The 27,603-nt window shown below is 36.3% G+C and overlaps 1 protein-coding gene across 1 annotated transcript in view; it reads left to right on the forward strand.

The window, feature by feature from the left end:
* snx1.S (sorting nexin 1 S homeolog) overlaps positions 1–27,370 on the forward strand; it is a 30,614-nt gene extending 3,244 nt beyond the window's left edge. The window contains exons 2-15 of the mRNA XM_041588347.1: positions 4,821–4,926; positions 7,303–7,433; positions 10,140–10,206; positions 11,242–11,285; positions 11,792–11,933; positions 14,624–14,702; positions 15,556–15,631; positions 17,464–17,577; positions 18,080–18,173; positions 21,604–21,809; positions 23,065–23,208; positions 23,927–24,007; positions 25,707–25,778; positions 26,810–27,370. Coding sequence (XP_041444281.1) covers positions 4,821–4,926; positions 7,303–7,433; positions 10,140–10,206; positions 11,242–11,285; positions 11,792–11,933; positions 14,624–14,702; positions 15,556–15,631; positions 17,464–17,577; positions 18,080–18,173; positions 21,604–21,809; positions 23,065–23,208; positions 23,927–24,007; positions 25,707–25,778; positions 26,810–26,860 — 1,407 coding nt within the window. The 3' untranslated portion in view covers positions 26,861–27,370. The remainder of the gene's footprint in view (positions 1–4,820; positions 4,927–7,302; positions 7,434–10,139; positions 10,207–11,241; positions 11,286–11,791; positions 11,934–14,623; positions 14,703–15,555; positions 15,632–17,463; positions 17,578–18,079; positions 18,174–21,603; positions 21,810–23,064; positions 23,209–23,926; positions 24,008–25,706; positions 25,779–26,809) is intronic.
* The last annotated feature ends 233 nt before the right edge of the window (positions 27,371–27,603 follow it).

Genomic DNA, 27,603 nt, shown 5'->3' on the forward strand with positions numbered 1-27,603 from the left:
ACAAACGTTTGTGGGTTTTCAGGTATTACTCTAATCTTATTTTCTCATGGATAAGCTAAATGCTGATACTGTATATGTTTAGAGATCCAGAGATGGGATTTTTTTTTAATAATACTCTTTTAATGCAATGTATTTTTTTTTAAAATTTTGTGTTAGATGGACCCATATTACTTTTACATAATACCTCATGTTGACCGTTATTGGTGTATCTTTTCTGAGGCTGTAGTATAACATTGTATTATTCTCTGCTTATTGCTGCCATTTTGCTCTCCATAGTGGAAGTGCTCCACTATAAGTATATTGTGCTCTTGCCTGAGTTGATATTGGTCTTTGCATAGCAAGAACTTACACATTTTCTGGTTTTGCTTACATCATAGTTGCTTTACAAGACCTATTGTATTATGGTTTGTATATGATGATACTGGATAGGATTAGTACTCCTATTTACATATTACATGTGCTGGAGAATAGTAGTCATGGTCATAATTCTCAGATTTTATGCTACAAATGCTGTGTCCAAAGATTTCGATTTTCTTTTGACTATATCTAATTTGAAATGGCAGTCGGTCTGGTTTTTTTTTTGCTTCTACACAGTAAAAGTATCATTACAATTTTATTGTGGGGGGTTAAAGTAGGTGAAACCAGGGAGCTGCCTGAATGTATGGGAGTCTTTGGTGAAAATGTTTTAGCATACCTTTTGTGGATGGTGTTCAGAGACAGTTTGGAATAGATGCATCTAGAGTTAGTTAACATTTTGCTTTGCAACTTTTCAGGTTTCACCCATTGAAACTATACCACTAAAATTACAATCCTCTTCAAGGAGAACTAAACCCTAAAATGAATATGGCTATAGTTTCAGCTTACAATAGAGTTTCATCTTACAATATAGATTAGAAAATACCCAATAATAATAATGCAGTAGCAAAAATAATTATAAAAGTAATTTATTAGGACATGTATAGCCTAACGCATTTTGTGCCAAATGGGCACTTACATGATACAGGGCTGATTATTAAATTCTGATGATAGTTGTACTGGTTTCTGTACTGCCATGTATTAATTATCTGTATTAATTACTAATCAGCCTTATATTGTGACATTTATATTCTATGTCTACTGTATATTTTGAGTTGTCCCTAAGCTTAGTGAGTGGCAGCAACACAGAGCATGTACAATGAATCAGTAGAAAAGGAGATGGGGAGCTACTCGGGCATCTTTGGAGACAGAGATCTTTTCTGGTAAAGGGCGGTGATTGCCTTGGGCTGTTACAGAAGCCCAGCACATAATATACAACATTTCTAGACTACTTCTTTAGTTAAGCCTTAGTTCTGTTTTAATAGCTGACTGCACAGAAAAAAATGAAAACTCATTCCAAGAAAATGATGATACAAAGCCTTTCTGAAGGATGTGCTCACATGAGCCTCTAAGGTGCCATCCTGCCTCTTTTCTTTGTGCTTGTAAATCCTCAAAATCACTTCAAAATGTCAAGGGCTTGTGTCTTGTTCATGTCAGAAATATGTGACATGTGATATGTGTCAAAGATCATTGTACTGTGTTTTTCTTTACTTTGCATTGATTGGGACAGTGCTTTCTTCTGTGCACCTTAAGATTTTTTTAACTTTCCTATAATATCCAACCCTTGGATTTACCGTAAGCCAGGAATAATTAATATCACACTGAAGACTTCTATATGGATACTAGAGGGGCATCATTCCCTTATGTATATGGATCATTTACAATTAAAGAGGGATTCATATTCCCAGAAATGTTGTGTGTAGGTGTAAATAAACTGCACTGCTAGTATCTACCAGCCTGAACCTGGACACTGTCCACATTCTGCAAGATGAGTCAGTAGTGTGAAGTCTAGTACAGTCATTCTAATCACATTGGTCAGCTGTCTGCTGATTTCATTAATGGCTAGTTTTCATTCCACGTTTTTTTGTCCTGAAAGATTTTGGGGTTGGTTTAGTAGTAGAGCTTTTAGTTACACAATTAAGACAGGAAAATTGCTAATTTATTTGCAATTCCAATTGCTAATTAATGCCAATTAAACCCCATATGGTTATGTTGACTATTTACCTCAGATTATATTTTCTTTAGACTGTCACCTTCTTGCCTGTTTGCATTATCTTGGGAAAAGCTCCCACTGATTTCACATACACTATTAGACACATGACAACACATAAGACCACCATTAAAGGGATAGGGTTGGGGTGGTACAACTGTGTGTAGCTGGCATGTCTGTTCTGGGGGGGGGAGAAAATGCCAATCTGCTTCCTTATGCCCAATATCACTGTACCCTGGTAGACACAGTATCAGGGAAATGCAAAAGTGTTCACTGGCCAATATTGTCCCTGTCAGTGCAGTACTGATCTCTGGCGGGAAGGAAGCTGATTTTTTTCTACGTCATAGGGTAGGGCACTGATCCCCAACCAGTGGCTCATGGGCAATGTTGCTCACCAATCTCTAGGCTGTTGCTCCCAGTGACCTCAAAGCAGGTGCTACATTTTGAATTCCAGGTTTGGAGGGAAGTTGTGGTTGTATAAAAACCAGATGTACTGCCAAACAGAGCCTCCTGTAGGCTGCCTGTTCACATAGGGGCTACCAGTAGTCAATCACAGCCCTTATTTTGCACCAAACAGGAACATTTTTCATGCTTGTGTTGCTCCCCAACTATTTTTACATCTCTCCACACATTCCCCCTTTCTCTTCACCGTTTAATTGTGTAGCCAGGGCATGGGGATGGACATCAGGTCCTCCATTCTGGTGTAGAAACAAGATTCTGAGATGATGCAAGGCTTACCTTAATAACAGTTTCCACAAAATTGTTCCTGCCTGCTTGCTATCATTATGAATTCCCAGATAGAAGGAAACAAAATTCAAATAATTTATATAGTGTAATTAAAGTTCATTTTGATTGACTAATGTGATAAAATATTTTAAGCATTTTTCTGGGTGACAGGTCCCCTTTAATGAATACATGCTATATACTTCTTCAGGTCAGATTCAAACCTAAGTTGTCTAGACAGTCTGCTCTGAGGAAATAGGTAATTGCTGCAATGCAACTGCAAAGATTTTCTCCACCTGGTGGCACAATTTAGAATGCATTAATAAATCTGTTATAAACTGGATCATGTAAATAATTTAATGCAACTAGATATACAGTGCCCTCCATAATTTTTGGGACAAAGAAACATTTTCTTTGATTTACCCCCTCAATAGTTTGATTTAAAATTGTACACACTGAGGAGCAGACATGATTAAAGTGCACATTTCAGACTTTAAGTTAGTTATTTGCATGGAGTTTCACAATGTAGAAATTACAACACTTTTTATACATAGTACCTTAATTTAAGGGCGCCAAAATGTTTGGCACAATTGGCTTCACAGGTTTGTAATTACTTGTTGCATTTCTTCATTAGTGCAGGGATGCGATAACTAGGCGTAATTCTACCTTCTACCACTTGGAGTCTGTACTTTAGTTGCCATGTTCAACATGAGGAGAAGAGCAGTCAAGAAATCTATTATATGGCTGAAAAACAAGAATAAAACCATTAGAGACATTGGTCAAACATTAGGATACCAAAATCAACTTAAATATGAATAATCATCAATCTGGAATATCATAAAGAAGAAAGAATGCAGTGCTCGACTCTGTAATCACAAAGGGACTGGCAGGCCAAGGAAGACCTCCACTGCTGATGACAGAAGAATCCTCACTATGGTAAAGAACAACCTTCAAAATGTCTGTCTAACAGATCAGAAACACTCTTTAGGAGGCAGGTGCGTCTTTGTCAGAAACTACTATCCACAGAAGACTTCATGATTAACCTATATCAGAGTAATGGCAAGAGAAAAGTATGGAGACGAAAAGGAACTGTCCAAGATCCAAAGCATGCCAGCTTATCTGTTAAACATGGTGGTAGGGGTGTTATGGCTTGGGCATGTATGACTATTATAGTTACTGGAACCCTTCATTAATGATGTAACTGCTGATGGCATTTGCACAATGAATCTGCTCAAGTTCCAGTAAATACCTCCAAACTCATTGGACAGCACTTCATCCTGCAACAAGATAATGATCCCAAATATACTGGTTAGGCAACACAGGAGTTTTTCAAATTTAAAACATGGAAAATTCTTGAATGGCCAAGCCAGTCACCTGAATGAGATCCAGCTGAGCATGCCTTCCATATACTGAAGAGGAAACAAGCTCCCAGAACAATCAGGAGTTGAAGGCGGTTGCAGTAGAATCTTGGCAGAGCATCACAGATAAGGTACTCGGCACCTGGTGATGTCTATGAATTGCACATTTCAAGCAGTCACTGCATGCAAGGGATATGCAACAAAGTACTAAACATCACTGATTTAGTATACCTACCATTACTTTGTTCCAAACATAATGAAGCCCTGAAATGAGGGGGATTATGTATAACATGTTATGTCAATTCTACATGGTGAAACTGAAATGTATGCAAATAACTTTAAATTAAAGTCTGGAATGTGCACTTTAATAATGTCTGAATTGCTTGAATTGAGTAACAGAGGGTAAATCAAAGAAATGTGTCTTTGATTAGTCCCAAACAATATGAAAGGTACTGTAGCATAAAGAAACTCTTCATATACCGTATGTAAACATAAATGTTGTGGCCTCCTTTATATTACACCTAAGCTTGTTAACTTGACATTTTCCTGTGCTTCAGTTAGTATAATGGATGATCCTGGAAAATTTTGCCTTGGTTCTGTATGTTGGCTATATTAAATAGCTGAGAAGTTTACCTGCAGTTTCCACAAGATTATACACTGTGTTTTCCTCTTAGCATTCAGGGGTGCCTGCTCCAAAGACAAAGAAAGAGCCTGTACCAGACCAGACTTCACGGGAAAATGGTCTCTTTCTGGAAGACGATGACCAAGATTTGTTTGCAGGTAGAAATAGTAGACTTTCTAATGGAAATTGTGTGTGTGTGTGTATATTAGGGATGCACCGAATCCACTATTTTGGATTCGGCCGAATCCATCTTGGAAGATTCGGCCGAATACCGAACCGAATCCGAACCCTACTTTGCATATGCAAATTAGGGGCGGGAAAGGAAAAAGTGGAAAAAAATTGGTTTGCTTTCTTGTTTTGTAACACAAAGTTGCATGAAATCCCGCCCACCCCACAATTTGCATATGCAAATTAGGATTCAGTTTGGCCAGGCACAAGGATTCGGCCAAATCCGAATCCTGCTGAAAAAGGCCGTATCTTGGCCGAATCCCGAACCGAATCCTGGATTCGGTGCATCCCTAATATATATATATATATATATATATATATATATATATATATATATATATATATATATATATATATATATATATAGTCAACTACAAGAGGTCCTCTGCACTCAACCCATTATCAATATATTTAAGACAGCGACATTTTGTGCATATTGCTACTAAAAAATGCCTTACCCTTTAAACAAAACAGGGATTGTTTGTCCATATATTGCAATATATTTAAGCTGGCCAACTACGTCAAAGTCATCCCATATCTGGCCAGTCCTACGCTTAATTTTCATCTGATTCATTAAGAATTCAATTGCTTAATTATACATTTTACAAAGGGACTAAGTTTTACCTGCAACTTACTTGCTGCTTTCAAAGTAAAACTCCCAAACTTGGCTGCCCTTTTATTAGACACCAGTGGGATCACCTGACCATAGCTGGGAAGGGTGGGAGCTACAACATAGAGCTGGTCACTGCTCCCGTATAACTATAACAAACAAGGGAAAGTTGTGCTCACCACTATTTTTTAAAACCACTAGGCAGGGGTGCAATGAGGGTGTGACCACAAAATACATATAGTCAACTACAAGAGGTCCTCTGCACTCAACCCATTATCAATATATTTAAGACAGCGACATTTTGTGCATACTGCTACTAAAAAAATGCCTTACCCTTTAAACAACACAGGGATTGTTTGTCCATATATTGCAATATATTTAAGCTGGCCAACTACGTCAAAGTCATCCCATATCTGGCCAGTCCTACGCTTAATTTTCATCTGATTCATAAAGAATTCAATTGCTTAATTATACATTTTACAAAGGGACTAAGTTTTACCTGCAACTTACTAGCTGCTTTCAAAGTAAAACTCCCAAACTTGGCTGCCCTTTTATTAGACACCAGTGGGATCACCTGACCATAGCTGGGAAGGGTGGGAGCTACAACATAGAGCTGGTCACTGCTCCTGTATAACTATAACAAACAAGGGAAAATTTTAAAAGCATAGGATCACCACTAGTTTAAAGGGGGGGTATGGGGTGCTACAACCACTGAAGCTATGCCACAGCTTCCAGCTAAATATACAATATCAAAACAGGGGGGTTGTGGGAGCACTCTAAAGGCTTTAAAGTATATATATATATATATATATATATATATATATATATATATATATATATATATATATATATATATATATATATATATATATATATATATATATAATAAATGCTATATGTACCCAAATAGGGGTTATTTTGTTACAAAGTTATGATCATAAAATTGATAAGCCACCATACCACATCAAGGTAACGTCGGGGTTTACCTTGACGTGGTATGGTGGCTTATCAATTTTATGATCATAACTTTGTAACAAAATAACCCCTGTTTTGGGTACATATGCAATAGCATTTATTATACATGTATGTGCTCCCACAACCCCCCTGTTTTGATATTGTATATTTAGCTGGAAGCTGTGGCATAGCTTCAGTGGTTGTAGCACCCCATACCCCCCCTTTAAACTAGTGGTGATCCTATGCTTTTAAAAGTGATCCTATTTTTTTTTTCAGTGAAAAAACAGCGTTCAATGGACATTGATTACAGGTAATGCTAGAATGCACATAAAAAATAAATAAAATAAGTTAGGGACCGCCATTCGGGGTTTACCTTGACGTGGTATGGTGGCTTATCAATTTTATGATCATAACTTTGTAACAAAATAACCCCTGTTTTGGGTACATATGCAATAGCATTTATTATACTTATATATATATATATATATATATATACTTTAAAGCCTTTAGAGTGCTCCCACAACCCCCCTGTTTTGATATTAATTATATATATATATATATATATATATATATATATATATATATATATATATATATATATATATATATATATATATATATATATATATATATTGTATATCCATCTCCCATAAGTTTTATTATAACAAACAAGTGAAAGACTGTTTTATAACTCTAATACTGAATACAAAGTTAGTTTAGAATATTTTTTTCTCATTTACAGAGTCCACTGTCAAGCTGTCAGTGGATAATTCTCAAAAAATCCAAAAAGAAGAGCCTCCAAAAGTGTCGCTAACCACCCCCATGCTTATTGAAGCAGCTAGCGCCTCCACCAAGCAAAAGAGCTATGAAGAGGTAATGTGACAAAACTTCAAGGGCATCATTTATATTTGTCAAGGTTCCTGCTCAGAAATCGGGGCCACATTGCGATGGTGACTCCATTAGCTCATTTATTGTGACATTGTATTATTACACTAAAAAAATAGCACAGAAAATAGTTTACATATTCACTTGAAAACAATGAATACAATTTTTTTTAAAATAGAGAAATTATGAACAAACTATTATCACTCTTTCGCTTGCAAAGGCAAAGTGTAAAACAATATATTAAGTCTCTCTCTTTTTCTCTTTCAACTGTCTTATGCTTTATCATGTTTTTAGCTCTCTTATAGGAGAGTGTTCACAGTACCTAGTGTATACATCACGGCATGATAGTGATCTTTTAACAGGGAATAATCGAGTCTAATAACTTCATTTTTACTCTGGTTTGTAGCTCCAGGGGCAGGGGACAAAATGCTTCAAACTGACCCTCAATAAAATAATAATAATATCATTAATTTAAAGGAAAATTATACTCCCAAAATTAATACTTAAAGGAGAACTAAACCAGTTTAAAATCTTGGATCATTGCTGCTGAGAATCTGAAACTTTAGGCTGGGCAATAAGTTCAGTATATAAAATGTCATTTTTAGACTTTAGTTTTCCTTTAAGCTGATATAAACTACAACAGTTTATATCAAATTAAGTGACATTAAAGAATCTTACCAAACTGGAATATATACAGTTAGGTCCATAAATATTTGCACAGAGACCACTTTTTTTCCAATTTTGGTTCTGTACAATGAATTTTAAATGAAACAACTCAGATTCAGTTGAACTGCAGACTTTCCGCTTTAATTCAGTGGGTTGAACAAAAAGATTGCATAAAAATGTGAGGAACTAAAGCCTTTTTTTTTTAACACAATCACTTAATTTCAGGGGCTCAAAAGTAATTGGACAATTGACTCAAAGGCTATTTCATGGGCAGGTGTGGGCAATTCCGTTGTTATGTCATTATCAATTAAGCAGATAAAAGCCTGGAGTTGATTTGAGGGGGGTGCTTGTATGTGGAAGATTTTGCTGTGAACAGACAACATGCAGTCAAAGGAGTTCTCCATGCAGGTGAAACAAGCCATCCTTAAGCTGCAAAAATGGAAAAACCCATCCGAGAAATTGCTACAATATTAGGAGTGGCAAAATCTACAGTTTGGTACATCCTGAGAAAGAAAGAAAGAGAGAGAAAAAGCACTGGTGAACTCCGCAACACAAAAAGACCTGGACGTCCAGGGAAGACAACAGTGCTGGATGATTGCAGAATCATTTCCATGGTGAAGAGAAACCCCTTCACAACAGCCAAACAAGTGAACAACACTCTCCAGGAGGTAGGAGTATCAATATCCAAGTCTACCATAAAGAGAAGACTGCATGAAAGTAAATACAGAGGGTGCACTGCAAGGTGCAAGCCACTCATAAGCATCAAGAATAGAAGACTAGATTGGACTTTGCTGAAAAAGCTAAAAAAAAAACATCTAAAAAAGCCAGAACAGTTCTGGAAAACATTCTTTAGACAGATGAAACCAAGAACAACCTCTTCCAGGATGATGACAAGAAAAAAGTATGGAGAAGGCATGGAACAGCTCATGATCCAAAGCATACCACATCATGTATAAAACATGGCGGAGGCAGTGTGATGGCTTGGGCGTGCATGGCTGCCAGTGGCACTGGGACACTAGTGTTTATCTGTGATGTGACACAGGACAGAAGCAGCCGAATGAATTCTGAGGTTTTCAGAGACATACTCTGTCTGCTCAAATCCAGCTAAATGCAGTCAAATTGGTTGGCAGGTGTTTCATAATAAAGATGGACAATGACACAAAACATACAGCCACAGCAACCCAGTAGTTTATTAAAGCAAAGAAGTGGAATATTCTTGAATGACCAAGTCAGTCGTCTGATCTGAACCCAATTGAGCATGCATTTCACTTGTTGAAGACTAAACTGCGGACAGAAAGGTCCACAAACAAACAGCAACTGAAAGCCATTGCGGTAAAGGAATGGCAGAGAATTAAAAAGGAGAAAACCCAGAATGTGGTGATGTCCATGAGTTCAAGACTTCAGGCTGTCATTGCCAGCAAAGGGGTTTCAACCAAGTATTAGAAATTAACATTTTATTTTCAGTTTTTTTAATTTGTCTAATTACTTTTGAGCCCCTGCAATGAAGTGATTGTGTTAAAAAAAAACTAAAAAAAAAACCTTAAGTTTCACATATTTTTATGAGCTATGATGTCTCAATCTATCTTTCTATATATCTATCTGTCTCTCTCTCAATTGTACAGTCCCAGATTTCAAATTTTCCTGCAATTTGAACCTTTTTTTTTTTTTTTTTTTTTTGGTGGTCCGACAAATAGAAAATGTTCTGCCAAGAGGGCCAAGAAAAGATGATTGTTTTTCTCAAATGTTCTTGTGTCTTCTATTTTTTTTGTTACTAAAACTTTGAGGAGGTCAAACCAGCTAAGATCCAGTTAAACAAATGGAGATATCATTATTTGTTTGAATGGAAATGTTTCTATCATTCCAATTGCTAAAGCAGCTTGAGAATTTTATTGGAACCATGGTACAATGGTCTTTTTTTTTTTATATATATATATATATATATATATATACACACACACACAACTGTATTGCCATTGTAATCTCATAAAATGCTTTTTTCATAGACTCTATATTTATTTTTGCATCTAGTTGGAAGAAGAAGAGCAAGAAGACCAGTTTGATGCGAAGATTAGTGTCACAGACCCCGAGAAAATTGGTTGGTGTTAGCGCTCTCCTGATTTTTCTGATCTGTTCTTTGCAATTAGGGTCACTAATTACAATTTGCACACAGTGTGATTACCTCATTCTGTCCTGGAGTTTTGTGTGGACTCCAATTAATAACTATACAAAGTTTCTCGTATAAATCTAGGCAACAGTAGCCAATTAGCTTCCTAAAGTGAACCTTTCATTTCAGAAGTTTTTGAAGAAAAGGAAGAGAAGTGGTACTTAAGTTCTTTGGCTTTGTATACTAGTTTTATTCAACCGTAATTTAAGACCCATATCAGGCACATTTTCAGAACCTTGGGCATCGTGGAAAGAGTTGTAGTGAACAAACATGAAGCAGTGCTTCCCCTTCATTTTTAAGGGAAATTAATGATTTGACCCTTGTGTCAGTAGGCATGTATCAATCAGGTATGGTGACTTCTGAGAGCAGAATGCCCTTGTGCCATTGTCCTAAATCTTTATTCCAACAAAATCATTATTGTAGCAGGCTGCTGTTAGCATAGCCACATTTCATTGTAAGGATTGACTTTATTCCTCATACCATCATTTTTGTGGCACAAGACTTAGAACAATTTATGCTTTTGTTTCCTTATAATGCCCATTAAGGACAAGATTGGGTCATTTTCAGTTGTGGCCAAGTTCAACAGTTTAGCTTGTATGGCACAAATTATTCTAAAAGCACATCCTATAACACACTTTGACCATTACTGACAAATAGAAGATGGGTATAGTAAGAGTAGTGTTTGTAAAAATGTCTAGGTATTCTACACCATGTGCCAATACAAAAGGGTTTAACAGTGCACTAATGCCTTTAAAAAATAAGTGCTACACTACTCAAAGGGAAATATTTGTGAGCTTCCTATATTTTGTACCAATATGCGCACTTTAGTTCAGTGTTTTTCTCAATATTCATTTTTAAAAATTGTATTATATAAAACTGTCTTTAGTAATAGACAATATTCCAATAGTTTGGAAGTAGTGTATGTTTCAATACGTCTGTTCTATTTATTTATCTTTTTTTACACAGGTGACGGTATGAATGCATATGTAGTCTACCAAGTTACAACTCAGGTAAGAAGCAGATGGTGCACCCACTCTGTACTTGTTCCTATTATTTGGACTTTTCGAGCAGGGTACACAGGTGACCTTCACATACATTGATTAACAGAATATTGTAATTTTGTTTAATTAAAGGGGTTGTTTACCTTCTGAACACTTCTTCGAGTTCAGTTGTTATCAAATAATACAATAGAAATTACCTTTTTAAATTACTTTCTCTTCTTTATTTTTGTGTGTTTCAGTTGCTGCTACGGATGTTGCTGGAGCATGTGCAGTAGAAGCTGATTCAGGACATAGATTTGACATAGATTTGACTACACATGCTCCTCCAAGATCCGTATCACCAGTCTAAAAGACTAGAACAACACAAGAGATTAGCAGATAAGGAGAAATAAAGTGTTTAAATTATGAGCCTCCATACACTTCTATTCATTTTTTTTTTTTTTTTTCAAATACATTTTTATTTGGAATTATTTTGTGTTTTCATTTTTCTTTTTGTCTGTTGACTTTTATTACAGACCAATTTACTAATGTTTAAGAGCAAGCACTTCACTGTGAAGAGACGGTTCAGTGACTTCCTGGGCCTATATGAGAAACTCTCGGAAAAGCACTCACAGAACGGGTTTATTGTAGCACCACCTCCAGAGAAGAGCCTTATAGGTGATTTTTGTGTAGTATTTATATAAGCTAATGGTTAATTCTTTGGTGGCAGTACAAATCCTGACCAGGTTTTTGGGTTTACACTGCTCTGATTAGATATCTGTAAAGGTGCATCGCCACCTAGAAAAAACTTGGGTATCCTTGTAATTTTGATCATTTGAATGCATGTAACTGCTCAATACTGATTACTGGCAACACCAAATTGGTCGGATTAGCTCGTTAAGCCTCAAACTTCATAGGCAGGTGTATCCAGTCATGAGAAAAGGTATTTAAGGTGGCCAATTGCAAGTTGTGCTTCTGTTTGACTCTCCTCTGAAGAGTGAAAGCATGGGATCCTCACAGCAACTCTCAAAAGATCTGAAAACAAAGATTGTTCATTATCATGGTTTAGGGGAAGGCTACAAAAAGCTATCTCAGAGGTTTAAACTGTCAGTTTTAATTGTAAGGAATGTAATCAGGAAATGGAAGGTCACAGGCACAGTTACTGTAGAATCCAGGTCTGGTAGGCCAACAAAAATACAGGAGCGGCATATGCGGAGGAATCGTGAGAATGGTTACAGACAACCCAAAGATCACCTCCAAAGACCTGCAAGAACATCTTGCTACAGATGGTGTATCTGTACATCGTTCTACAATTCAGAGCAATTTGCACAAAGAACATTTGTATGGCAGGGTGATGAGAAAAAAGCCCTTTCTGCACTCACGCCACAAACAGAGTCACTTGTTGTATGCAAAAGCTCATTTAGACCAGCCACAGTCATTTTGGAACATAGTGCTTTGGACTGATAAGACAAAAATTAAGTTATTTGGTTATAACAAAAAGCACTTCAAATGGCGGAAGAACACCGCATTCCAAGAAAAACACCTGCTTTCTCCTGTCAAATTTGGTGGAGGTTCCATCATGCTGTGGGGCTGTGTGGCTAGTTCCGGGACTAAGGCCCTTGTTAAAGTCGTGGGTCGGATAAATTCAACCATATATGTGAACTGATATGAACTGAAGCATCAGTCAAAAGTTGAAGTTACGCAGGGGTTGGATATTCCAACAAACAGTGACCCTAAACACACTTCGGAATCTACAAAGGCATTTATGAAGAGGGAGAAGTACAATATTCTGGAATGGCCGTCACAGTCCCCCCACTTGAATATCTTTGAAAATCTATGGGATGATTTGAAGCAGGCTGTCCATGCTCGGCAGCCATCAAATTTAACTGAACTGGAGAGATTTTGTATGGGTGAATGGTCAAAAATACAGACACTCATCAAAGGCTATAGGAGGAGTCTAGAGGCTGTTACATTTGCAAAAGGAGGATCAACTAAGTATTGATGTAATATCTCTGTTGGGGTGCCCAAATTTATGCACCTGTCTAATTTTGTTATGATGCATATTTTCTGTTAATCCAATAAACATTATTTCACTGCTGAAATACTACTGTTTCCATAAGGCATGTTATATATTAAAAGGAAGTTGCTACTTTGAAAGCTCAGCCAATGATAAACAAAACTCCAAAGAATTAAGTAGGGGTTCCCAAACTTTTTCATATGACTGTAGTTTGTCAAACATTCTGCATTTCTGAAGCTACAACAGCATTATAGACATTAGGGACAGTAACACCAAAAGATAAAAGTGTATTAAAGTAAAACAAATATAATCTCTTGTTGTGCTGCACTGGTAAAACTAGTGTATTTGCTTTAGAAACTCTGCAATAGTTTATATAAACAAGGTTCTTTGTAGCCATGGGGGCAGCCATTCAAAGTTGAAAAAGGAGAAAAGGTACAGGATATGCAGCAGATAACAGATCAGCGCTGGACTATAAAATGGTATTCTTCAGAATTTATCTGTTATCTGCTGTCTATCCTGTGCTTGAATGGCTGCCCAATGACTACACAGCAGCTTCTTTATATTAAAGGGATACTGTCATGGGAAAACATGTTTTTTTTTTTTCAAAACACATCAATTAGTAGTGCTGCTCCAATAGACTTCTGCACTGGAATTTGTTTTTCAAAAGACTAAACTGATTTTTTTATATACATTTTTTTAAATTTGACATAGGGCTAGACATATTGTCAGTTTCCCAGGAGCCCTCAGTCATGTGATTTGTGCTCTGATAAACTTCAGTCACTCTTTACTGCTGTACTACAAATTTGAGTGATATCACCCTCCCCCCCCCCCAGCAGCCTAACAACTGAACAATGACAAATTAACCAGACCAGTTAGCAGCTCCCTGACACAAGATAACAGCTGCCTGGTAGATCAAAGAACAGCACTCAATAGTAAAAATCCAGGTCCCTCTGCAACACCTTCAGTTACATTGAGTAGGAGAAACAGCCTGTCAAAAAGCAGTTACATCCTAAAGTGCTTGTTTTTTCTGAAAAGTACATGACCAGGCAAAAAGACCTGAGATAGCTGCCTGCACACCAATATTACAACTAAAAATAATACACATGTTGGGTAAGCAATTACATTTTATATGGTAGAGTGAATTATTTGCAGTGTAAACCGTGTAATTTAGAAATAAAAACAACATGAAAATCATGACAGAATCCCTTTAACTATACATAGTTTGCACAGTGCAGGACAACGGTACATTTTATTTTCAGCACTTTAAACCATTCACCATACTGAGCAGCCACTAAAAAAAAGTACCATGCCAATTGCTTTTTTAAATTTCAAATCTTTTGTTTTGGTTTAGGCATGACCAAAGTAAAGGTGGGCAAAGAGGACTCTTCTTCAACAGAGTTTCTGGAGAGAAGAAGAACAGCTTTAGAAAGGTATCAGATTTAATAATTTCTGACTTGTACAACATTATATATATATATATATATATATATATATATATATATATATATATATATATATATAAGTGATGAAATTATGTTCTACCTATTGTAAATGTTTTTATAAAGCCATATTCTCCTATCTATGTGCCATTATAAAGCACTACTTTTAAAGTTTCATTGATTGACCGCCATATGCCTGTATAAACAGGGTAGAACTGCCTATCTATTGTTAAACTAACAAACCTCTCAATTATCTAATCGGCAGCGTTTGAGCTTTGGACTGGTAATTGGTTTTAACCTCTCATTTGAAGTTCTGTGTGACCGGAAGTGACGGGAAATGCTAAAGTAAAACTTGCTTTCTATTGTTAGTGGTATAAATAAAACCATAGATCATTTTTGCCTATTGTTCAAACTAATAAATATGTTCTATTCTAAAGTCCTTTTCATTCAGCTCAGGTTGAAAAGGGGTGTATACTGTCCATTTAAGCTGCCTAAAGACTGTGTTGACTTCTTTGTTGATATCTTCAAATTCTTCAGTATCCATTGACTAGAGTAGGAGAGGGCACATTACAATAAATGTATCTAAATTAAGAACAGAAAACATAATTTTAGTAAGTTACGTTTTTTTTTTCTTTTTGGTGGATGGCTAATGTTGGCTGGGTTTGGGGGGGGGGGGCTGGCAAAGAGCGAAAATTCTTGACTGCTACAAAACAGCTTGCTGTACCCTAACATTAATAAAGTACTCACAGTATGCACTAAACACTTTACATCTAAATCAGAAACCTTGTTCTAGAGGAATGGTTCTTGGCAGATGAAAACTCTTCATCATGTTTTTCTTTCATAGGTACCTCCAAAGAATAGTAAGTCATCCTACACTCATTCAGGACCCTGATGTGAGAGAGTTTCTGGAGAAGGATGAGGTAAAAACACAAATTAACTTTCCAGGTGCATCTTGAGATCATCGCTATTTAATGCAATCACACCCAATTACCACATTTTCAAAAGGTTATTTAAATAGTATATCCTCCAATTACTTCCACTTTCTGAACTCTTTTATTTACGCCTGTTTATATCACCATTTTGTGGTGCATTATAAAAGCATACCATACCTAAATAAATTCTTTACAAAAAAACATGTAAAATCCTGTATTTTTTGTATAATTAATAGCTAGTTTCACTTTATATTATTTTTTTCTGATTATACACGATCTGTTCAAAGGAGCAACACTCGTCCTAGCCCAATAACTATATAAACTATCAACATTTATCTTTTATTGATGATGTACAGTGCAATGAGAGTTTGTTATAAACTTTTATTATGTTTAACTTTACAAGTAAAGGGCTCCATCTATTGCATTTCGCTATCATAATTAAAATAACCTAGTCTCACCACCTCCAAACTGATAGATTTAGTCATTCCTGGGTTGGTTACTGCCACTTTCTTGCCTGCCATTAATCCTACTATGTTGGATAAATATATAGGCATTAAAGGTGTAGTTGCTGTAGACTAAATGTCTTTTTTGTATAGTGGACTTTTATCAAAGTAACATTTGCCCTTTAAATATATATTTAGAGAGAGCCATTATTAATAAATAACACATTTCTGCAGAGCTTTACAGAGACTATACATTAATTACATCAGTCTATATCCTGGTGGAACTAACAAGGTCCCTATCAAATTTCCTCACGGTAGGGCCAATTCTATCAGGATTCAATAACTTGCCTGTATGTTTTTGGGTGTGGGACTTTAAGAGAGAACCAACCCCTTTTTATTAAAATCCCCTACCCAACATAGACCCCCCCTCCCTGCTCCCCCCCAGCCTAGGTGTTACCCTGGGTAAATGCCCCTAACTCTTTACTTACTCCTCGTTGCAGATTCGGGGCATCGGAGTTCACGGGCGCCATATTCTTCTCTTCAGTAATCTTTAGGTCTTCTTCCGGTGCTTCGGCAATTTCCGTGGCATTCAGCGTATGCGCAGTTGTTCGGGACCGGAAGACTGCGCATGCGCCGATATGCCGATCTCTTCCGAAGATTACCAAAGAGAAGAAGATGGCGCCAATGAAATCTGCTGCACAGAATCTGCACTAAAGGGTAAGTAAAGAGTTAGGGGCATTTACCCAGGGTAACACCTAGGCTGGGGGGAGCAGGGAGGGGGTCTATGTAGGGTAGGGGGTAGGGGATTTTAATAAAAAAGGTTTGGATCTCCTTTAAAGGGGTTGTTCACTTGAAACACTTTTTTCATTTTTGATGCAAATTCATACATAAGATGATACATTTTCTTATCTTGGTCCTGCTGAGCATTTTCATTAAAGGCAGCTGTTAGAATTAATATAATAGTTTCTAATATTCCACAGATGCTGCTGAAAATGTATCCGCTAATTGTATCAACTAAATGTAGAAAATTGTAACTGTTCAGATGCTAATATTCCACATCTTTTGCTCATAAATGTATCAACTAATTGTCTCAACTAAATATAGCAAATTGTAACCATTCAGAATCTGCTTCTGATTCACAGCTGCCAAACTGAGACACTAGAGACAGGAACATTAAACTTTAGTTACATTTTGGGAAAACTGTAAAAAATAGAAAACAGTTTTTAAAGAAAAAAAAGGCTTTGCTTATAGTGAAAAAAAAGTGTTTGGAAGGTGAACCCCTTTAATCAGTAAGGATAATACTTGCTCACAATAAAAGACCAGCTGTGTTTGCTGCACATCTTTGTGCTTCTCAAATAATCTTTGTCCTTCTTGCAGCTTCCACGTGCAGTCAGCACCCAGGCTCTAAGTGGAGCAGGACTTCTCAAGATGTTCAACAGAGCCACTGATGCAGTCAATAAAATGACTATTAAAATGAATGAATCAGATGTTGTGAGTGTATATGATCTATTATATTTTTACACTGGAGAGTATAAAACAGATGATGGCTTATGTTAAACTTCTGTGCATTTAAAGGAGAACTAAAGCTTCACTAAAGAAGTAGGCTAGAAACAATCTGTAGCCAAAAAGAACAGTAAAACATGATTTGAATACAGTAGGACCAAACAAAATGCAGCAATATAGTTCTGTATGAAATGAAGCCTTTATCTTTACAGGGCTGATTCTCGGCCTATGGAAAAATGCAGGCCAACAAAATGCATACTCGTGCTCCAGTGTCAACATGTACTGTGTGTATGTGTCTATACCTGGCCTTGCACGGTGGTTCCAGGTGCTGGCAATGTAGAAGGCTGATTCTCAGCTTGAATTTTTCCACAGGTCGAGAATCAGCCTTGTGTGGCATTACATTAGCCTTATACGAACTATCATAAGATTAATCTGCTATGTTAAATTGTGCTTTGCAGATAATTATAGTTTCTTCTGTTTGGCTGTTTAGTGGTTTGAAGACAAATTCCAGGAGGTGGAATGTGAGGAACAACATCTCCGAAAGTTGCACACAGTGGTGGAAACTTTAGTGAATCACAGGAAAGGTAAAAACATTGGAATAGTTAGCACTCAGGACAAAAAACGCAATAGTACCTGTTATGTTGCCCTCGTTCTTTCCCATATCCATATGACAACAAAGTGAACAGCTCAACAATCTCTTTCTCCACCTATTTTTCATTTTACTTACATGTTAGAAAAATGAGGATTTTTGTTTGTACACAAAATGCTTTCATTAGCATATAGATATTTAGAGGAAATGTATCAAGCAGCACCAAAGTAAAATGTTCACTTAGCTCTGCACCATTATAAACGGTTTATATGTCCTGCAGTGCAGGTGGAGGCTTGCAGGTGGAAGTGTGTTTTCTTGCAATTGACTGGGAAAATAAAAGCAGTTCTTCACCTTCCAGACACTGTTTACAATTCCTTTAATAGTAGTAGTACAGAAGATATAATGACTTCTTTCAATGACAATTTTTTTTCTAAGATTGAAGTTTACTATTTCATTGTTCACATTCTGGTCTATCCCAGGAACAGCACAGGGACACAACCCCTTTCATAAGGGGTTGTTTGGCAGCCAAAAACTATTGCTCTATGAGGCTATAATGGTATTGTGACTTCTGTTTCTATTCCGATGCCCTCCTATTCATATCTCAATCTCTCATTCAAACCACTGTGGTTACTAGCGTAAGGAAGACCCTAGCAACCAGAAAGTCCAAACTGGAGAAAACCGTAAAAACATAAAGATGAAGGCCAACTGTCTCAGAGTATCACTGTCTATGCCCTAATAAAAGTTAATTTCAAGTCAAATGTTACAACTGATGTATTGGTTGCTCATGTTCCTCAGATGCTGCTTAGAAATGTATCAATTAATACAGTCTTTTCAAAAAGTTTGGGAACCCCTCTCAGCCTGCATAATAATTGACTCCACTTTCAACAAAATAGATAATAGTGGTATGACTTTCATTTCCCGGAACATCTGGGTACTGGGGTGTTTTCTGAACAAAGATTTTTAGTGAAGCAGTATTCAGTTGTATGCATTTAAATCAAATGTGAAAAACTGGCTGTGCAAAAATGTGGGTACCCTTGTCATTTTGCTAATTTGAATGCATGTAACTGCTCAATACTGATTACTGGCAACACCAAATTGGTTGGATTAGCTTGTTAAGCCTTGAACTTCATAGGCAGGTGTGTCCAATCATGAGAAAAGGTATTTAAGGTGGCCAATTACCAAGTTGTGCTTCTGTTTGACTTTACTCTAAATAGTGACAGCATGGGATCCTCAAAGCAACTCTCAAAAGATCTGAAAACAAAGATTGTTCAAGTATCATGGTTTAGGAGAAGGCTACAAAAATCTATCTCAGAGGTTTAAATTGTCAGTTTCAACTGTAAGGAATGTAATTAGGAAATGGAAATGCACAGGCACAGTTGCTGTAAAACCCAGATCTGGAAGTCCAAGGAAAATACAGGAGCGGCATATACAGAGGATCGTGAGAATGGTTACAGACAACCTAAAGATCACCTCCAAAGACCTGCAAGAACATCTTGCTGCAGATGGTGTATCTGTACATCGTTCTACAATTCAGCGCAATTTGCACAAAGAATATCTGTATGGCAGGGTGATGAGAAAGAAGCCCTTTCTGCACTCACACCACAAACAGAGTCGCTTGTTATGCAAAAGCTCATTTAGACAAGCCACAGTCATTTTGGAACAAAGTGCTTTGGAATGATGAGACAAAAATTTAGTTATTTGGTCATAACAAAAAGCGCTTTGCGTGGCCGAAAAAGAACACTTCATTCCAAGAAAAACACCTGCTCCATACTGTCAAATTTGGTGGAGGTTCCATCATGCTGTGGGGCTAGTTCAGGGACTGAGGCCCTTGTTAAAGTTGAGGGTCGGATGAATTCAACCCAATATCAACAAATTCTTCAGAATAATGTTCAAGCATCAGTCACAAAGTTGAAGTTATTCAGGGGTTGGATATTCCAACAAGAAGATGACCCTAAACAAACTTTTGAAATCTACAAAGGCATTTATGCAGAGGGAGAAGTACAATATTCTGGAATGGCTGTCGACTTAAATATCATGGAAAATCTATGGGATGATTTGAAGCAGGCTGTCCATGCTCGGCAGCCATCAAATTTTAATGAACTGGAGAGATTTTGTATGGACAAATGGTCAAAAATGCTGCCATCCAGAATCCAGACACTCATCAAAAGGCTATAGGAGGAGTCTAGAGGCTGTTACATTTGCAAAAAGAGGCTCAACTAAGTATTGATGTAATATCTCTGTTGGGCTGCCCAAATTTATGCACCTGTCTAGTTTGGTTATGATGCATATTGCATATTTTCTGTTAATCCAATAAACTTTATGTCACTGCTGAAATACTACTGTTTCCATAAGGCATGTTATATATCAAAAGAAAGTTGTTACTTTGAAAGCTCAGCCAATGATCGACAAAACTCCAAAGAATTAAGAGGGGTTCCCAAACTTTTTCATATGACTGTATTTCAAATTGTAACAGTTCACAGTCTGCACCTAGATTACTGGGATGCCAGACTGAAACACCAGAGGGAAGCAAATGAATGTTTTTGCTGGTGTACTAGCTGAACTGAAAAAAATGTATGAAAGGAGAATAGCAGAGGAAAGTATAACCATAAGCATTTTAAAGTTCATATATGTATGAGATTATAAATTACTTTACGATAAGAAATAGTATTTTATTATGGAAGGTTGCAAAATGATACATCTAGCGCCCCCCCCAATTTAAACCCTTATGTTCATCAGTTTTTTTTTTTTTTTTTTTTTTTTTTAAAAATGTTGCTAATGCTATACAAAAGAAGCACATTTGCAGCATGGAATGTTAAATTAGTGTCCAGTAGTATAGCTTGATAGATTTCCTTTTTTACCTTTTTATTTTTTCCTACATTAAATTCATTTCAGGTTACTCACCGACCAAGTACTGGATTCAGTGCAATCCTTATATATGCTTATAATGTAAATAAAGGATCCCCAAGACCATGTTTAGGGAGGAGTTATTAATAAATGTCTTTAGTGGAAATTTTGCAAAGTTCTTACCCTGTTTTGACTTATTTTTAACTGAACATGAAAGCAGTGACTGGATTATAAAAGTATTGTCATGTTTACGTATGTCATTTATTTCATTAAAAAAATGAGCCTCAGGGACTCTAGAAATATGATAGTGAATGCTATATCTTTATGGCACCATGTTCTGAGTCTGGAGACATTGTTTAGGTTTCCTGTGACCCTGGCAATATCAGCACACACTGTAATTCTTGTGAATAGAAGTGAAGCAACGGTTCTTTCTCTCCATTGTAGTCAAAAGCAAAATTAAGCATTTGCTCTTTGCCTGGGTATTCATTGTGCAGCCTACAAAGAGCTAATCATACTCTACTCACATAATTTTCCATAGTAGAAATGTTTTTAACGCAATGCCTCTTTAATGTTTATCTCAGAACTAGCACTGAACACTGCTCTATTTGCCAAGAGTCTGGCCATGCTGGGGAGCTCAGAGGATAACACAGCCCTTTCTCGGGCTTTGTCTCAACTGGCTGAGGTAGAGGAGAAGATAGAGCAGCTACACCAGGAGCAGGCCAACAGTGATTTCTTCCTGCTTGCGGAGCTATTGGCTGATTACATCCGTTTGCTCTCTGTGGTCAGAGTGAGTATTGCATGTGATGATATGCTGGTGCCAGTATTTAATTTAGTTTACTTCTGTTCCAAATTCTCTTTTCTCGTAGCGTTATTAAGTTTATATGTCTCTGAAACTGCAGTGCAGTATTGGTAAATATGTACATGTTGTGTCTCCCAGAGATTGCTGTTTTATATATGTGACTTTCCTATAAAGTTCTTTATTTGTTTCGTCAGGCATCAGTTTTTTTGTACCAGCAATTCTATTTCCACATCTGTGTCCAACATTAAACTGTATAGTTAGGGGAAAACCTGCTCTTAAATAAAAGATATATGTTGTCACACTGAACTGTGATTAATTAATTAATGATAAGATTTGTTGTGAAACATTATGCACTTACAGTATTCACTGCATATATACATTATATTATAATGCCTGGAATTAAACAGTTTTTCCCTGAGGTCATAATTTACATCATATATATACTGCTAGATACTGCTGCCCAGCATGGACACATTACTGGGCATAGGTCACTGAGTGTAAGCAAACATGGTATTGCCATTGCATATAAGAGCTGTGTGTATAGCATACACACGCCATGAAAAAAGCCAGAAGCCAGAATTTTTATGCCTTATGAAAATGTTAGAATTTATTATAAAGGGGAGACCCTTATGACTAAAGTATCCGGCGAGACAGAGAAGTGAAATCTGCTGATAACAGCAGAAAATCTGGGTGTAGTCTAACCCATGTTGTATTGCTGATCTGCTGCTATTTATGAGCGCTTGGATTAACCTAGAGTTGATCAACTGCTGTTACAAATATACAGTGACTTGTGCCAGTGGACAAATACAGTGCACTTACAATTTTTGTTTTTTTCCATGTGTATTTTTATTTATGTAGTGATACTTGCACATGCAGCACTATAAGTGAAAAATATAGCACTTAACACAGATTTCCAAATTTTGAACATTCTTTTAAACTTTACATAAATGTAGAATTGTTTGGATACTTCATCTTCGGCTTCTAATCACATTAAAAAGAGAATTTAAAAAATGATTTAAATTGTGTAGAAATGGCAAAATAGAATTGGTGGCATAACTTATTTGTTATTCTTTTAACTGTCTATATTTCTCCACAGAAATGTAGAACCGTTCTCCTTTTAGCAATGTATTGGTGTCTTTATGCTGTTTTCCAGAAGCTTGTGTGTGTTTACATGTTATATGTTCTAGTGAATATCTCAGAATACAGGGAATTGTAACAGTGATATGGCTTCCTTCTACTTTAGGGGGTATTTGATCAGCGAATAAAAACCTGGCAGCGATGGCAGGATGCTCAGGCCACCTTACAGAAGAAGAGAGAAAATGAGGCTAGATTGCTGTGGGCCAACAAACCAGACAAACTGCAACAAGCAAAGGATGAGATTGCAGAGGTGACAAAACCATGCATGCACTTACTGAGTTTCCTTTCACAAATATGATAACACATCTCACACCCTTTATTAAACGGTGTTGTTTCATGATAAACTTGTCTATGTTTTTAAAATACACATCAATTATTTAGATGCTAAGCAGCTCTGAAACTGTTTTGCCAGTCAGAATGAAGCTCTAGTTGCAGTTTACACTCCCTCGTGCAAGCAGGATCTTGCTATAACTGCAAGGTCATAAGTTATTTCCTCAAAGGCAAAAGCCAATATATAATATTTATATCAAAATATAAATATATTCATTCACTGCATCTAAAGGGCCAGTGACATACATGTTATAGACAGAGGGCGTGTAAAGGTGTGATCTGCCATATTTTTCCCCAATTCCCAGCTGCATCCTCATTACAGGACATCAAGTAAGTGGGACTAGACTATTTTGGTTATATTTTATTCTAACACTTTTTCACTGCAGTTTTTGAATTGCACAGTATCATGTATCCAAAGAGCACTGACTTATCCACTGTCAAACCTTTAAGACATTTGTTTTAGTCAGCTCAGGTGTCTTTAGACAGACATTTGTGTTAGAAACTAATTGTGTGTATATATATATATATATATATATATATATATATATATATATATATATATATATATATATATATATATATATATATATATATATATATATATATATATAATTTTTTTTTTTTTTTTTTTCTTTTAGTGGGAATCCCAGGTCACACAATATGAAAGGGATTTTGAGAGGATTTCTGTTACAGTACGAAAGGAGGTCATGCGGTTTGAGGCAAGTATTTTACTTTCAGTTAAATGGGCATTATGCCTCCTTAAATCCTGTGCTCAGTGTAGCAGGCTCACAGCACTGAAGGTCTTAAAGGAACAATAACATTAAAAAATGAAGTTTTTTTAGTAATGATTAAATAATGTATTGATGGCCTGCACTGGTAAAACTGGGGTGTTTGCTTCAGAAAGACTATTATAGTTTATATATACAAACTACTGTGTAGCCATAGGGGCAGCCATTCAAGCATTGTATACTACAGAGCTGCTATATGCTGCCTTTTCTCTTTTTAAGCTTTGAATGGCTGCCCCATGGCTACATTTGTTTATATAAACTATGGTAGAGTTGCTGAAGCAAACACACCAGTTGTATCAGTGCAGGCCAACAGTGCATTATATTTTAAATAATTTAATACATTTTAATTTGTCTGTGTTCTGTTCCTTTAAACTAACGGGTACTGGTGTTAGAGGGACAGTCTACATCCTTATTCATCGTGAGTTCAATTAGTAGAATTTGTGCTGAACATACATTTGCTACACTCAGCACCTTATGATTCACAGGTTTTGGATAACCTAAGAAATGGCAATAGTTGGTCATGGTGATTAAGCTGAAAACTTTATGCTTTTTGCACAAAACTAAAATCATAAATAATTAATTAAGCTTTAGCTTGGTTTATTATTAAAGGGGTGGTGTACCTTTAAGGTAACTTTTATTATGTTATAGAACGGACAATTCTAAGAAACTTTTCAATTGCTTTTCATTACTTACTTTTTATAGTTATTTGCCTTTTTCTTCTGACTCTTTGCTGCTTTCAAATGGGTGTCGCTGACTCCCTTCTAAAAAACAAATGCTCTGTAAAGCTACACATGTATTGTTATTGTTACTTTTTATTACTGATCCTTCTATTCATGCCCTCTCCTATTCATATTCCAGTCTCTTATATAAATCAATGCATGGTTGCTAGGGTAATTTGGACCCTAGCTACCAGATTGGTTAATTTGCAAATTGTAGAGCTGCTGAATATAAAAGCTAAATAACTCAAAAACCTTCAATAATAAAAAATGAAAACCAATTGCAAATTGTCTCAGAATATCCCTCTTTACACCATACTAAAAGTTATCTCAAAGGTGAACAACCCCTTTAAATGGAGAAAAGTGTTTTAGTATCCCAGGCTTAATTATATTTTAAAACCTGTAGCTACTGATATGTTACCACTGTATTCTGGTATAATTTTCATTGTTATGCTAAAATTACTAACCTACTTTTTTAAAATATGATAGCAGATAATATATATTCGCAGTTATTATATATACGAAGAAATAACAGCAAAAATTAAACACTACATGAATTTGAGAATGTGGTATTTTTGAGTATTGAGCTTTTTGCTTTAATTTGACAGTATTGTCAAATGAGGAATTGCTGCTGTCTACTACAACATACAGCTGCTCCTTCTGCACACTGTAGACTCCATGAAAAGCTCCTGTACTGTCCACAAGTAGTCCTGAGTTTTGTGTAGCCCCCCTTCAAATACAGGGTTGCTCCCTGTAGGTCAGTGTTTGGGTCTGTTGGTGATGTCTGTCACTGGCCATGCTAGATAGCTATGCATTTCATGACAAAGCAAGTTTTTAAATTAGGAAGAATAGCATCATGAGACTCACTCAGTCAATGTAACATTATTAATAAAGCCTTTCCTTCCTTTTTTCAGAAAGAGAAGTCTAAGGATTTTAAAGGTCACATAGTTAGATATCTGGAGACACTGATGAATTCACAGCACAAAGTATGTTGCATTGCATGTCTTGTTTTCTAATGTGTAAATATGTTGTTGAATTATGTCTTCATACGGGATAGAAGAGGGTTTTTTCATCCCGAGGGCCTGTTTCTTTTTAATTTACTAAGGATTGTAGTGTAGGGGATACAACTTTTGTTATGATCCACAATAATATGATTTACACATGCCTAATACATTAAGTATGAGGTATATTATTTAAAGTTATATTGACACTAACAAAAAACTACTCTTCAAAATATTAATGTACAGTAAAAGTTGACCTTTTGTAAGTGATTTTAACTTGAAGTTCCTAAACCTGTCCCTTCATAACCTGTCAGTCAGAGTTTCTAATGCTAATCGATTACTGCTGCACAACATGGGGATCAGATAGGTCATGTAAAGCATCAGGGAAATACTTTAAATGGTAGTTATACTGTAAATAGCCTGCAAAGACAATGTTATGTTAGATGTGAAAAAAGGTTGAAGTACTGGTGTCAGTATCTCTTTAACATACAGGAATGGTTGCACAACTTTGATTTTATTAGATGCTGTGCATTCTCGTTCAGCAACAGCTGAATAAATGAATTTAACTTAGGAGGACAATACATATGCACAATATGTACATTATACATAGCTCTATAACATATTATTGAGTAGGCTCAGCCATTACAGAAGGATGATATAATAGTATTAATGTACATCAGCACCTACGTAAAGACTATCCATGCAAGTCATTTACTATGAGTAGACTTTTGCTGAGGGAATTTTTGTCCCTTTCGACTGTAGATATACAATATCCCATCTCTTCACACATGTACATAAGGTGTGGGAAATTTGAAACAAGGCAGCTTTTATAAGAGCATCACATAGACGGGATTAGAGCAAAATAAATAACAAATAACTTTATACAGAGCTCATTATCTCTATTTAAACATGCAGTATATTCCTAGTTGCAGGGATAGTGAGTGTGTGAAGTGAAAGTAAAATTAAAGCTGCCATTTCTGCCTCAGACTCTATTTTTTTTTTTTTTATCTTTACAGCTGGTTAAATACTGGGAGGCGTTTTTACCTGAAGCAAAAGTTATATCCTAACTGGTGTGGATTGAAGAACAGCCCTGATGGTTCTATTCCTCTTCTGCCATTTTTATATTAATATAAATAATATACCTTCTGCCTTTTAGAAAACAGTGATGCACACTCATATTTACCTTCCAAACTGTGAAACAGTCTGCAACTTCTTTGCGCTAAACATATTTTCTGTGGGTTGCTGTGGGAGTGTTAATCAATGGTGTCCCTCTGTATATTCTCAAGTCACCAGACCAAGTTTTAAAGCTTAAAGTGAAAAAACCCTCAAAATAAGGTTCTTGTAAGGGGACAGTTAAGTATGCCCTATAACAAATTGCACTTTTAACAATCTGGTTTTTACAAGGGTTGCAACACTTCACGGCGTGCAACTTCCTGAGATATTGCACATCACAAGAACAAAGACTGTACGATTTGTGCCAGAGTGCTTAACATAGGAAAACTACAGAACTTTGCAGTAGTGTGGCAGCATTGTGAATTAGACCCACGCTGTACTAATAAATCAGAAAAATACTGTTATCTTTACTGTTTACAAATGCATTTATACAGCGTTCCTCTGCATTATTTTGTTCTATGCAAAGTGGCCAAATGAATCCTCAGAGAGGTTTATTTTGTAGTTGACCCACCATCCTATTTTAGGGGTAGCACCCACAGTTCCATTAGGGATAATCAAACCCCTCCCTGTCTTTTCAATGTATAGGTAACTATTCTGCACTTCCTAAAATCCCTGGTGAGTGGCGCCACACCGTTTT

The sequence above is a fragment of the Xenopus laevis genome, chromosome 3S (genome assembly GCF_017654675.1).
Source record: "Xenopus laevis strain J_2021 chromosome 3S, Xenopus_laevis_v10.1, whole genome shotgun sequence".
NCBI classification, from domain to species: domain Eukaryota; kingdom Metazoa; phylum Chordata; class Amphibia; order Anura; family Pipidae; genus Xenopus; species Xenopus laevis.